The sequence below is a fragment of the Globicephala melas genome, chromosome 10 (genome assembly GCF_963455315.2).
Source record: "Globicephala melas chromosome 10, mGloMel1.2, whole genome shotgun sequence".
Lineage (NCBI taxonomy): Eukaryota > Metazoa > Chordata > Mammalia > Artiodactyla > Delphinidae > Globicephala > Globicephala melas.
In genome coordinates this window covers 6598763-6611973 of record NC_083323.1, presented here as the reverse complement: position 1 = coordinate 6611973, position 13211 = coordinate 6598763, and the positions used below count along the sequence as shown (strand labels likewise).

General features: G+C 55.1%; 1 protein-coding gene across 4 annotated transcripts in view; it reads right to left on the bottom strand.

Moving 5' to 3' along the window:
* Positions 1-3036, bottom strand: part of TCF20 (transcription factor 20) — a 185868-nt gene extending 182832 nt beyond the window's left edge. For 3 of the 4 annotated variants that reach the window (XM_070046399.1, XM_030855752.2, XM_070046400.1), the window contains exon 1: positions 2889-3036. In XM_070046399.1, the coding sequence (XP_069902500.1) occupies positions 2889-2936 (48 nt within the window). In that variant the 5' untranslated portion in view covers positions 2937-3036. The remainder of the gene's footprint in view (positions 1-2888) is intronic. The other variant, XM_070046398.1, reaches the window with a different exon arrangement.
* Positions 3037-13211: the final 10175 nt, after the last annotated feature.

Genomic DNA, 13211 nt, shown 5'->3' with positions numbered 1-13211 from the left:
GCAGGCGGACTCTCAACCACTGCGCCACCAGGGAAGCCCCTAAATACATCTTTAAAATGCTGGTGATCCCCATAGAACAAAAGGGAGTAAATCATTGCAAATTATTATTTTTTTAATTTTTTAACATCTTTATTGGAGTATAATTGCTTTACAATGGTGTGTTAGTTTCTGCTTTATAACATAGTGATCAGCGATACATATACACATATCTCCATATCTGCGAGTTAATTTTTTAAAGCAATTCCAGTCAGGAGGGCTGGCTGGGCGGCTGGGTGGGGAGCCCGTTTTTATTCCTTCGCTGCCAGGGCCTGAATAAAGCATGCAGACTCTCTAGCTGTGCGTGGAGGCCGCTCAGTCCCCTGAAGTGGGGAGGATGGGGGGGCACTAAAAGCTTTGTCAGGCGTCTGTGAGAGCATAATCTGCCACAGGAAAGCTGCCAGGCGCACAGGTCTGTCAGAGCCAGGGGAGGAGGAATTCACTGAGCGTAGAAACGATGAAAAATGAAAATAAGAGTTGCCCCTCTAAGCCTGATTCCTACTTTCCAGCCAGGAGTTTAAATGAACTGTAGATCACCTGGGCTACTATTTGTGGCCCAGAGGCCTGATTCCGGATGAGAGAGGCACTGCCCAGGGTCCTGTCTGTCCAAGATGTGGGGGGAGGAGGGGAGTTACTGTGGCCCTGTACCCTGGCCATCCTGGGGACCCTGCTGGCCACCACCTTCTCCCAGAGTGGCATTTGAAGGAAACCAAGCCTCCCAGAGCTGGGACAGAAAAATGAGGAGTAGGCTGATCTGAACTCAGAGAACAGCACAGTCACCTGTCCCCAGGCCTCCCCCCAGAAGGGTCTCTTCCCTTCCTGAGGGCCAGGCTCGGCGCTCCAGTGGGCCATCTGTGCCAAGCCTTTTCCTGCTCTCTTCCTCACCGGGCCTGCTGGTTTCTTTTACTTTGTATCTCTGAACAGCAAATGGGGTGTGGAGCCCAGGACTCAGGCCGGGGACGGGGAAAGAAAAGTTTCTGCCGTCAGGATGCCTGACCTGGCTGAGCAGCTCCTGTTTTTCTGGGGAAATTCTACTCATCCTTTATTCGCTTGGCCTACCATCTACCCAGAAGAGATTCAGGTCCTGCCCTCATGCCTCTTACAGTTGATGGGAGGAGACAAACATCAACCCAATAATGACATAAGAATATCCACAGAGGGACTGGTTCCCGGGCTATGAGAGCCTGGCATAGGGAAAGTGTCAGGTCAGGGAGGTCAGGGAAGGCTTCCTGGAGGAGGAAGAACTGATGATGAGGCATTAACCCTTCTGACTCACTGTCGCCTCTGCAGAGAAGCCTTTCCTCATGCCCACTCAAGGTTGCCTCCTGTCCCCATTCCTTTCCTGACTGTTGTTCACCAGCTATGTCCCTGCACTGGTCTGAAGTCCTGTGAGGGCAGAGACGGGGTTTGTCTTGTTCACCACCGAGTTGCCTGTGCCTGGGACACAGTTGATATTTGATGACTACTTGTTGATCAAAAACATAAATAACATGTGCAAAGGACCTGTGAGGAATCACAGAGACTAGGAGGGTGTGTGAAAGTAAGAACGGGGCCAAAAGGCACAGAGAGGTGGGGCCACCCCGAGAAGCACCCTGGACCTGTAGGTGTCCCTCCAGCCTCTGGGCCCCCTTCTGCCTTTCCCCTGTGGCAGAGACTGGGGTTGGGTGTCTTTCTTCTCCTACAGAAGAGTGTCACATAGCTACCCTGCCCCACTTGATCTGCGCCAGACACAGCTCCCCTGGGTCGAGGTAGGTGAGCACTAGATTCACTTGTCCCATACTCTCCGCCCCCCCACCCCCGCCACCGCCTTCCCTCCTCCATTCATTCCCTTGCCTGATGCTGTGAGGCCACTGGGAGCCACAAAGGGGCAGGGGGAGGCAGATCCGGGGGTCCCGATCCAGGGCCTCCTGACACCCCACCCCCAGGTTTCATCTGCGCTCCCCCCCCCCCACCATCCTGGCGCCCTTCCTCCTCCCTGAGGCAGAAGTGGAAGGAGAGAAGGAGCAGGGCTCCGGGCTTGGACCAGACCCGGTTGGAGTCCCCTCAGCTGATGACCAGCGCGTGTCTGGACACCAAGCTGGCTCTGCCCCTCACAGGTGAAATGGAGATGCCCCAGGCTTCAGCGGGGACAGAGCAGGTGCTGGGCGGACCTGCCTGAGAGGCTCGAAATCAACCTCTGGTTTTCCTCTAGGGCTCAGTTCAGTTACTGCCTCCCCAACTCCCTTTGCCACCTCAGCTGCAGAAGCTGAGGCTGGGGTTTGGGCTTCCCCCAGGGCGCCTCTGGCCCGGGGAAGCGGCTGAGGCCGGCGGCGGCGAGCGGGGTCCCAGCCCCAGCGCGGCGCCTCCGTCGGCACGCGGACCCTCCGTCTGCGCCGCGCGCTCCTGCAAACTTTCCGCGTCTGCCACCCGCCCGCGTGTACACCTGCTCGTGGTTCTGCGGCGCGGGTCCACACAGCCTCACCTGCCCCCGGGTCGCTGGAAGGTGCCTCAGTCATAGTCCGAGTCTCCAGGCTCACCCGCCGCGAGTTACGAGGACCGTCAACCCCAGCCTTCGGGATCAGTCTCCACTACCTCGGGATTTCGGGGGTGCCTCAGCCCGTTCACCTGCGCTCGTCTACACCGCCTCGGCCGACCCCAGGTCACTAAACACGTCTCAGCTCAGAGGCCGCGTCCACACCGCCTCGGAGATGCCTCATCTCTGGGGCCGCGTCCACACTGCTCAAGCCTCACGAGACCCTTCAGAGCGCGGACCGGGACACAGACCCCGCGACAGCCACTCAGCGTGGGAGGTGGTGCCCCGATCTTCTCCGGGCGCCCCCCACGCCCGGAGACGCCCGCGGGGGGCTGCTTACCTTGCCCGCGGCCTCACGCTCCTGTCCAGGCGATACCGTCTCTTTCATACATTGGTGCAAGATTGTCGATGGTGAAAGAAAATGTTGTATATCCTCTGCCGGTCACTTGGCAGTTCCCCACCCTCCCCCCTTTCCTCTTTTTTCGGCCCTTAAGACAATACTGGGCCCCAGCGGCCGGCCGCCGGCCAGGGAACTCCGGGCAGGCGCGGCTGACCGCGGCGGGGCGGGCCTTAGGCGGGGAGTGGGCGGGGCCTGGAGGGGCGGGGCACGCGGGCTCCGGCCGCCCTCCCTGGGGAAGCCTTGGTCTGCGACTCGAGCTCCTGTTCCGGCTCCTGATTAGTCGGCAGGCCGGCGATGCTGGCGCCTGATTGGCTAAGGCAAAGAAGGGGTGCAGACAGTGGGGGTGTGGGGTTGCGGGATCCATTCTTTGCCTTTTCTTTTCCCCTGTGTCCGCCACTACTCTTTTGGGTCCTCCTGAGATCTGTATCCTTTTCCTCACTGCTTCTGTACACCCCATCATAACACTTAACTACCTCGAGGGTAATGCGTTTCTTTGTCTTTTTCTACAAAATAGGTAGCACCTTGAAGTCAGGACACCGGGTTTGTGCCGCTCACCGCTGTATCCCCAGGACCTGGCACCCAGGAAGCGCTCAGAACATGTTGATTGAATTCATGGAAAATGTACATACAGGTTTTTAGAGCTGTCTTTAAGGCTGGTAACATCCCTAGAGGGTGGTATTACTATTCTCCTTCTAGAATGGGGAGACTGAGGTGCAGAGAAACGCTGTCACTTGGGACATGCTACATCACTGGACCTCAGATCCCTACACAGCGATGCCCTGTGGAGTGTCCGGGCCTGAGTTTCCCATCTATCAAAAGGGAGTGGATTAGATCAGATGGGTTAGAAGGTGAATCGTTTCAATGAACAGGCTGCACCGAACGCTGTGTTTGGCAGTACGAGTGAGACGGCCCTGCCTTCGTGTTAAAATCCTGGTAGCCTGCAGCGCCCTCTCCCTCTCTGACCACCCCCTCCCCCCCAATCACAGCGGAAGTTAAAAGCACTCTGCTCAAACCAGTGTACCTTGCCCGCTTCTGAGGGGTTTGCGGGCATGTGGGAGGATTTTCCTGGGGGAACCACAGGGGTTATCATTAAGCAAACTGACTTGAGCAGGCACGCTGTTCTGGGGGGAGGGCAGTACTTGGGAACCTCCACCTCCCAAGAGAGTCGTTTTGATTGCAGGGTGGTCTCTGATATGGGATAGGGGAGAGAGCTTCCTCTGACAGAGGAGGATGTAGGAGCTGCTGCTGGAGTTGGGTGGGGGAGGGTTAATCGACTAAAGAAATGCTGAGATCCTGGGCAGTCAGATCCAGGTGTGCAGAGGAGCCAGCTTGGTGGCACAGTGAGTTCTCCCTGTGTCTCTGTCTTCACATGCCCTTCTCACAAGGATGCCAGTCATTGGATTTAGGGCCCACTCTAATCCAGTATGACCTCATCTCAAAGTCATTACATCAGCAAAGACCCTATTTCCAAATCAGGTTACATTCACAGGTACTGGTGGTTACGGTTCCAACATATCTTTTTTGGAGTCACAATGCAACCCACAACCAGACCCAATATGGAAAGACCATTCTGGTCAGAGGGAAGCAGAGCAGGGGCCCTGAAGCTGCACAGGGTAGGTTACCCTCCTAGCTGCCCACTGCTCTTTTGGGACTTCTCTCCAGCTCATCTCAGTTCCTGGTAACTGGCAGCTACCTAAACAGAGCCAGGAGGGAGCTGACCCCCTGGATATCAAGCCTCTCCTTCCAGCAGACCCTACTCAGCCTGGGACCCTGAGGAGAGCCCAGCCTGCCTTCCCTCCTCCCCCTGCCTGCCTGGCCCCCACCCCCACCCCCACCTGCATCCCACATGCAAGATGGACAAGGACAATAAAAGCTGTTTCACCAGCAGGTGGTGATTAATTGCCAAGTTAATTAAAGAGGCAGTAATTACTCTCGGATTTCAGAGGAAGGAGTGATGTCTTAGGCAGGGGTGGGTGGTCAGCATTCAGGTCTCCCTGAAGAGGTGGGGACAGAAGATAGAATTTGAAAAGCCAGGAAGAATAAACAAACAACATTTTTTAAAAAAAAGTAACATTTAAAAGCTTCAGTCTTAGCTATATAGTTATGGTTTTATTTGACAGAATCAGATGATGGGCTTAGATGTTTAAGCCTGTCTCCGTACTTTCCCATCTTTGAAATATTTCATTAACAACAACCAAAAAAAAAAAAAAAAAGGCCGCGGGGAAGTTAAATATTTCTAAACTCCAGTTTGGGATTTATAAATGTCCTCAAATACACATTGCCTCAGTTTATACAATGGAGAGGACCTTAAAATTATGTGTAAATCAAATCCCGTTTGCCCACCCTGTACATCTTAACGCAAGTGATGCTCTATCTTCATTTCTGATTGATTTTCCCTGGCAGAGGCGCAGAATTCTTTGCTTTAAGTGTCAGGCTCTCTCTGTCAAGTAGTTAATGACCTATAAAGCACTTAAAACTACTGGAGGAGATGCTATTTGGAGGCACCCCGTGGTGTACCCTCTCCTATTGTCAGTAATCACCCCTCATTTATTTGCGCTTATTGGTTTGGAATTTGCTATCAGGTTTCCCTAAAGTGGAGCCCACCAGGAAAGGTCCAATTCCATATGGACCCAGATGAATGCTGGGGTTGGCACCCAGGGGCAGCAGCAGCAGCTGAGGAGGGAAAGAGACCTTTCCTTAAGAGCCTTTCACCACGGGTGCCCTGGTCACCTCTCAGCACACCTTCCCTGATTACCTCATTCCTCCTGCCGCTGTGGCCACCACAGCCTTCCCAGTTTCTCCCCATCCTCTGTCTGCAGCCTCAACCTATCTCCTGAGACCTGACCCATTCTCTCGGCTGCCTTTGGGACACCTCCCCCTGATTGCCACCTGGATTTCCCCCCACGTTGCCTCTCTACTCCTGTACATCTGGTTCTGTTTACTGAAACCAGCCTCTGTCCACTGGATGGGGGCATGGACATCCCTTCACCCTTATGCCTTGAGGCCAGTAGGTCACCAGGTCTTGTTGTCCCCTCTCCAAAGTGGCTCTAGAGTCTGCTTCCCTGCCCCAACCTCTACCTCCTCGGTCTCAGTCCCAGCCCCAAAGCTTTTGCTTTTGGAGGCAGCAGCCTTCAAATGGAACAGGCCACCCTCCCCAGAGCCACTCAGTCGAGTTGCCTCCTAAAGAATGATGTAGGGGATTTCGCTCTCCTGTTGCCCAAGCTCTGTGGGCTCCTCAGCCTGGTATCCAAGGCCCTTCATGACCTGGGCCTGGTGTCATCTCTCCAGGCTCCTCCCAGTGCTTCCCCTTTCCTGCCATCTCACTCCTTCCATCTTCAGGCCTTTGCTCATAATATTCTCTACCTGGAGTGCCCTCATCCTTCAAGGACACCTCTTCCAGGAAGCCTTCCTTGGTTTGCTCAGGCATGGTTACCACCCTCCTTGAAGATCCCATAGACCTTCCCATGATGTGTTTTCCGTGGGTTACTGTGTCTGCCTGTCTTGTCACTCACTCAGGGACATTTACCAAGTGTCCACCAGGAGAGTTGTTGGGAGCACGAGCGCCTCTATCAGACAGGCCCAAATTCAAATCCGGCTTTGCCCCTTGCCAGCTAAGTGACCTCAGGCATTCACTGCCCCTCTCTGAGCCTCAGTTTCCTTCTCTGCCATGCCCTAGAGCTGGTGCATGTCCTTGGACAACTGGAGGATGACGCCAACCTGGCAAGGTCAGTGCTGGGAGTGAGAGGAGAGGCCAAGGCTGGGGTGAGCGAAGAAGCTGTGGCTGCAGCAACCTCCAGGGTCAGAGCCGTGAGGAGGCAGCCGTGTGCTCCAGCAGCACAAGGAGCACAGAGTGGGAGTGAGCCACTGACCAGGGGGGGATGGTGGTGGGGTGACTAGGAGGCTGAATCGGCTCTTCCAGGAGGAAAAGTATATCCGACTCCTAGATTGCTATAACCAGTTGCCACAAGCTTGGTGGCTCAAAACAATATCCACTTTTCCTCTTACAGTTCTGGAGGCCAGAAATCCAAAATCAGTTTCCGTGGGCTGAAATCAGGGTGTCTGCAGGGCCATGCCACTGCAGAGGCTTTGAGGAGAGCCTGTTCTGTCGCCCTTTCCAGCTTCTAGAGCTGCATTCCTTGGCTCAGGGCCCCTACGTCCCGCTTCAAAGCCTGCAAGGTAGCATCTTCAAATCTCTTTCTCTCCTTCCATCATCACATTGCCTTCCGCCTTCTGTCTGTAATCTCCCTCTGCATCCCCCTTATAAAGACACTTGTGATTGTAATAATCCAGGATAATCTCCCCATTTTAAAATCCTTAATCACAAGTACAAAGTCTTTGCCATATAAGGTAATATTCACAGGTTCCAGGAATTAGGAGGTGGACATCTTGTCGGGGGGGCATTATTCAGCCTGTCACAGAAAGCAACCAAGCGAAGAGGTTCAGATCACTGACTCTGAAGCCATTTCTGGAGGCTTGAACTCAGCGGCACCATTTGCCAGCTTCCTGGCTTTGGGCAAGTTGCTACATCTCTGATACTGTTTCCTCATCTATAAAATGGGAACAGTGCCCAGCTCCAGACAAGAATTCAGTAGGCATTTAAGTATCTATTGGGCTGAGGGAGCTGCATGTGCCAGGGCCTGGAGGTTAAGAGAGACCCCGGAAGGGCCCTTCTGTAGAAAGAAGGGACGAAGGGCAGGAAAGGGAACAAGGCAGGGCAGACTGGAGTGGAGGAATGAGGGTGGAGCCGGGCCACGTCCCAGGGAGGAGGGAGAGCGAGAGCGAGAGCGAGAGCGAGAGCGAGAGAGCGAGAGAGAGAGAGAGAGAGAGAGAGAGAGAGAGAGAGAGAGAGAGAGAGCGAGAGAGAGAGAGAGAGAGAGAGAGAGAGAGAGAGAGAGAGAGAGAGAGAGAGAGAGAGGGAGAGAGAGAGAGAGTGTGTGTGTGTGCAGGGCAGTTTTAGGATGGAGCATCGTAAGGCTCTCTTTAGTCTCCAACTCTGGGCTTGAACCCAGAAAGAAGACAACAGCGTCCTGAAACACTGAGATGTGGGGTAGGAGTGCAGGCCAAGGGGCCAGATTAAACCTGGGGTCAACTCCCTCCTCGGCCCCTCCCAGCTTCCTGCCCTTATCCAGAGAAGCTGGGCTTACCCGCGGGCACAGGCTGAGGGAGGCTGAGGCATGGGAGCTCAGGGCTTGCCTTGTATCGCTACAGTTACCATTTTTCTTTCTGGACCTGGGCACTCGGCTCCAGAACCTCCCTCCCCTGGGGACTCACTGCACAAACTTGTTCTAACAGATCCAAGGGGGCCACCAGCAATCTTGGCCCCGCCCCCCCAAAAGGCACCCCCCCCATAGGAAGCAGTAGGCTGTGGGGCTGCAGGAGGAAGGTGGGGGGCATTTGAAGCTGGGTCTTGACTGGTTCCCAGGAAGCCAGAGTAGGGGACCTTCTAAAGGCCTGAGCACCCTGAGCCTTCCTTACCCAGCCAGCCGTTCTCAGGGTGATTGTGACCTAGCCTGGACACTTGGGACCCACAGGGCTTTGTCAGTGTTCCCACCCCACACTCCCCACTGGGCTCAGTCCTGCTGGCTGCTTGGAAGGTCCCAGGCCCCGCGTGGTCAGGGCTGTCTGGCCTGGCCTACCAGCCCCTGAGGCAGGACATTGCTGAGTCGGCTGAGACATCCCCCCGGCAGTGACAGAGGCTTCTGGGATCAGTTAGCAGGACCACCCTAACAGGGCTCACGGCCCCTGACGTGTGCTCCACAGGCACGCAGCAGCATCATCGACTGATCGGAGCCCCTAACAGCCTCCACGGCCCGGAGGTGAAGCGAGGGGCCTCCGCTGGCCTGTCTGATGCGCCTGGGCTTGGCCTCCAACAATCCAGCACAGAGCTTGCCCCTTCCCATCAGGCGACAGGGGGCTACCTTTTCACCACGTGCACTTTCATGGCCCTGCCTATCCTGGTGGTGCGGATGCAGCTACACGTCTTCCTCAATTTTCACATACGTAAAATGGGTCACCTACTAATTAGCGATCGCTTTCTGGAAATCTGGGAGAAAAATCATTCTCCCTTTTTCAGCAAGAACCAGCACTAAATCACCAGCAAAGGAATAGTTGAATTTATTCTTTAAACAAATGGCTCTTGGGTCCCTGCTATGAGTCAGGCAGAAAGAGAGACGAGTAAGGTATCTGCCATGCGTGCTCAGAGAGCTCAGACCCTCCTGGGGATGTGTGTGAACCGATTCAATGCAAGGAGGTCAGAGCAGTCAGAGAGATGAAGAAACTGCTTGGTGGGGGGAGGGAGTTTTAGGGAAGGCTTCGTGGAGGAGGTGGCATTTGAGCAGGAATTCCTGCTCAGGTTCAGAGGTGGGGAGTTTGGCACCAGGCGGAACAGCAGCCATGATTGGAGCATGGACAGGACTTGGGGTGACTTTGGGCCAGTGGGAGCTGGTCAGAAAGGAGGCTGATGGACTCCATGAGGACAGAACTGTCTGTCTCTTATCCCAGCCCCAGCACGGGGCCTGGCACATAGTCGGAGCTGAACAAATGTTGAAAGAATGAAGGGATTGTAAGAGCCCTGTATACAGGTCTGAGGGGTCAAGCCTCCAACCTGTGGACAGTGGAAGCCACTATGAGGTTTTGTACAGGTTGTAAGGTAGGGGTCCTGCTTCATCCTTTTGCATGTGGATGTCCATTTCTCCCAGCGCTATTAGTTGAAAAGACTGTTTTTCCCCATTGAATTATCTTGGCCTGTTTATTGAAACGAATTGACCATAAATGTAAAACTACTGCAGGGTTTTGAGAGGGGAGTAACATGGTCAGATCTGTGTTATAGGAAGATCAATTTGGTGGCAGAAACTGGGAAGGGCTGGAAAGAGGAGGGGTTGGAGACTAGATGGGTGGGCTCGAGGGAGGAAGGAAGGGGGAACTAGGGAGAAAAGCAGTCCCCAGATCAGCAGGGGCGCATGGTGGGGAGCCAGGTACAGGGCTGATGCCGGAATGTGACCTGCGGAGGGGCCTGTGGCACTCACTGGGGAAGTGGGATGGGGCGGGTAAGGGGGTGACAGAGAAAAAGCCTGTGCTCCTCAGCCCCTCAATGTCCCAGAGTGGGAAAATTAACCCCTCTCTAGATATGCCAATGCGAGTAGGTTTTCAGGTAACGAGAGGATTGTAAATGCAAAACAATGCCAATTACAGCAGCGTTACCCCAGATTATAAAGCTTCTAAGAAGCAGCTCACACCTCCAGGCCTGCTGTGCCTGGAAATTTCCAGGGGAGGCTGGGGATCTAAACATCCAGGCTGCCTGAGGCCAGGCCCCACAGCGGGTGTGGGCAGCTGGGCAGGCCTGGCCCCGTCACTCCTACAGACCTGCCTTCATTTCCCCGAGGAAATAGACCACTGACGGGCAAGAGGACACCCCCGGGTCCCCACAGTTCTGAGCAATATTCTTAAGGAAATTTGTCCCTTCATGGGCCCCCCAGCCGGGGGGGCACAGAGTCCCTCCATGGCTCTTTCTGCCTCCCCCCTGCTGCCCTTTGCCTGCACACAGTTGGAACCAGCCCAGCGCTGCCCCTTCTGTGCTACAATGACCTTTAGCCGGCCAGCTTTCCTGAATCGCAGTCTCTGCTTTGGTAAAATGCAGAGACAAGCCCACACACACACACACACACACACTTCGCAGTGTGTTTTCAGGATTAAATGAGATCTTGTAGATAAAGAGTCTGAACAACAGAAACCAGTGCAACCTCCATGCACGACGATTTGGCAGTGTCCGTTAAAATAGTAAATGTCCACGCCCTGGGCCCCAGCGATTTCTTCTCGCCATTTCCTGCAGAGAAAGTTTTGCAGATGCGTCCAAGGGTGTTCCCTGCAGCACCTTCTGTGAGGTTAGAAAATCATAAACAACTGAAAGGGGCATTAACAGGAGCCTGATTAAATTAGGATCCATCAGTCCTGTGGAATCCTTTGCTGTAATTAAAGAGTCTGGCAGTTCCTGTGTGCTGTCACCGGCAGATCCCCACCACGTGGGACTGCATGAACAAAGCAAGAGCAAATAACACCTACAGATGATTCCATTTAAGCTTTTCAGAACCCCACACAAACACTAGATATTTTATGTTTGTCTACGTGCATATATGTATGTAGATGCAATAAGAACAGCCCAGAAGAAAATATGCCCCAATGACCCAGGGTTGCCTCTGGGGAGGGGATTGGGATGGAGGCTGGGAGGTGGCAGGAACATCAAAGAGAATTTCGCTTTGCTGTAGTGTCTACGTGTTTTACTGCAGTACATGCCTGTGTCCCCTGCAGAGATACACACATACAAAACACACGCCAACACCAAGTGCAGAGAATAGTAACGGTTAGCCTGACCCACGCACCATCAAGGCCCAGAGGCCACAATTCTGACTGCAGTTCAAGGAGGGCACCTAGGAAGGAAGGTGTCTCAGTGCCTCCTGCCACTGTCCGCAGCTCTTACAGTCTGGATTCAGGTCTGGGGAAGCCCCTCAGGTGGGCCAATGCCATCCCCTGGCGTGTGGGAGGGATGCACTCTGTTAGCCTGGCTGGGCCAAGGCCCCAGCCCGCCTATCCTGGCTGGGCGTTCTGCCAAGAAAACTCTTGAACTACATAAAAATCCATCCTGGAAATCCGAGAGGCATCCTTAGAACGGAGCGTAGCCTTTCAATTCGAATGGGGAAAAAAAGGCAGATTTGCCTGTAACTTGATTTCAGGTGGGTGAGGCCCGGTGGCCAAAATGCAACGACTGCGTCTGGCCGTGGCCCTCACGCCAAGGTCCTGCCATGTGCTGTGAAGGGGACCCCAGCCCCACCAAGGTTTCCAGTGTAACCAGCACGTGTTCCCATGGAAACTCTGCTTTGCAGAATCCTTTGGAAATTGTTTCCGAGGAGGGGGAACCGCTTCCCACACCCGCTTTGCATTCCTGGGTTTGGTTTCCAGGGATGATTTTCTCCAAGTGCTAAGAGGGGCAGGAGCAGGAGGGAGGGCTGGAGGCTGAAACCTGCCCGAAGGGGCAGAATGGCCATTTCTAAGCCGCTACCCTGGAGAGGCCAGTGGAGGCTGAGGATGTCAGCAGTGGGTGAGATGTTTCAGATGCCCAGAGGCCTGGAAGAGGGTGGCAGGGGTGTGACCTAGAGATGGTAGGGAATCCCAGGTCAGAGCTGGGGCGGGTCAGGCAGAAAGAAGCATAGGCCGAGACCGTGACATACATGTCCGCCCCGCTGTGGTGAGGCTGGGGTGGGGTCGGGACAGGAGGAAGCAGTGCCCGAGGCCTGGCCATCAGGGGCTGCCAGGGGCTTCTGCTACAAGCTCCAGGGCCAGGGGTCCACCCTCAGGATGGCTGCCATCCACCCTGCTGGTCTAAGGCTCCCCTTCACCTGGGTCTCACCTATTGCTCCTCAGCCTGCAGGGGGCCAAAGAAGGGGGTCCCCACCTCCAGGGAGGCCTGCCCCTCATTTAGCAGATTCCCTCCGCACTGCCCAGTGGCAGCCTGTTTTTCCTGAAGGATGAGTGGAGAAGGAAATACACACCCGCTGAGCCTCTGCAGGGCAGGGAGTTCCCCATCTGTCCTCTCTGAGTAACACTCAGCAACTTGATTGTTACTGAAGCCAAGGCTCAGGTGGACATGGCTTCTGGAGCTGGGATTCGAGAGAGGCCAGCGGCCACCCAGCCCCAGATGACCCCCAAGGGCGGTTCCTCTCTCTTCTCTCCTCTGCCCACTCAGAGTCCACGCAAACCTGCCCTCCAGGAGCTCAGTTCGAGCCCCCTCTGCCCCCTCCTCCTCTCTCGTGGCCACCTGCGCCCCCTGCAGTCGTCTGCCACCCCTCACCCCTGCACCAGCCATCTCCGCAGGCTCCCAGTCCTGGGGGCTGGGGAAGGAGGGGTGCTTAGTCTTCTTGGCTCCGTACTGGGCGTCCCAGAACGTTCTCCTCTGGGGGTCCCCCCTTCCACCTTGACCCTCCTCCCTGCCTCTCTCCTTGCTCGCTGAAGACCTCAGCGCCTGCCCAGCCTTGCCCTGAACTGAGCTCGGTCACCACACTTGACAACGTCTGTGTCCACAAGAGGGGCGATGAGTTGGTCCCTGAGGGCCTCACAGGCCGCAGGGAAGAGTTGGGATTTTGTTCCAAGTGAGATGGGAACAGTGGGGGGTTTTGCACACGGGGAGGGCCATGGTCCTGTGTAGGTCTCAGGATCCTTTGCTTCGTGGAGAGGGGACTGCAGGGGGCTGGGCCAGGGCGGGGGGCGCAGTCT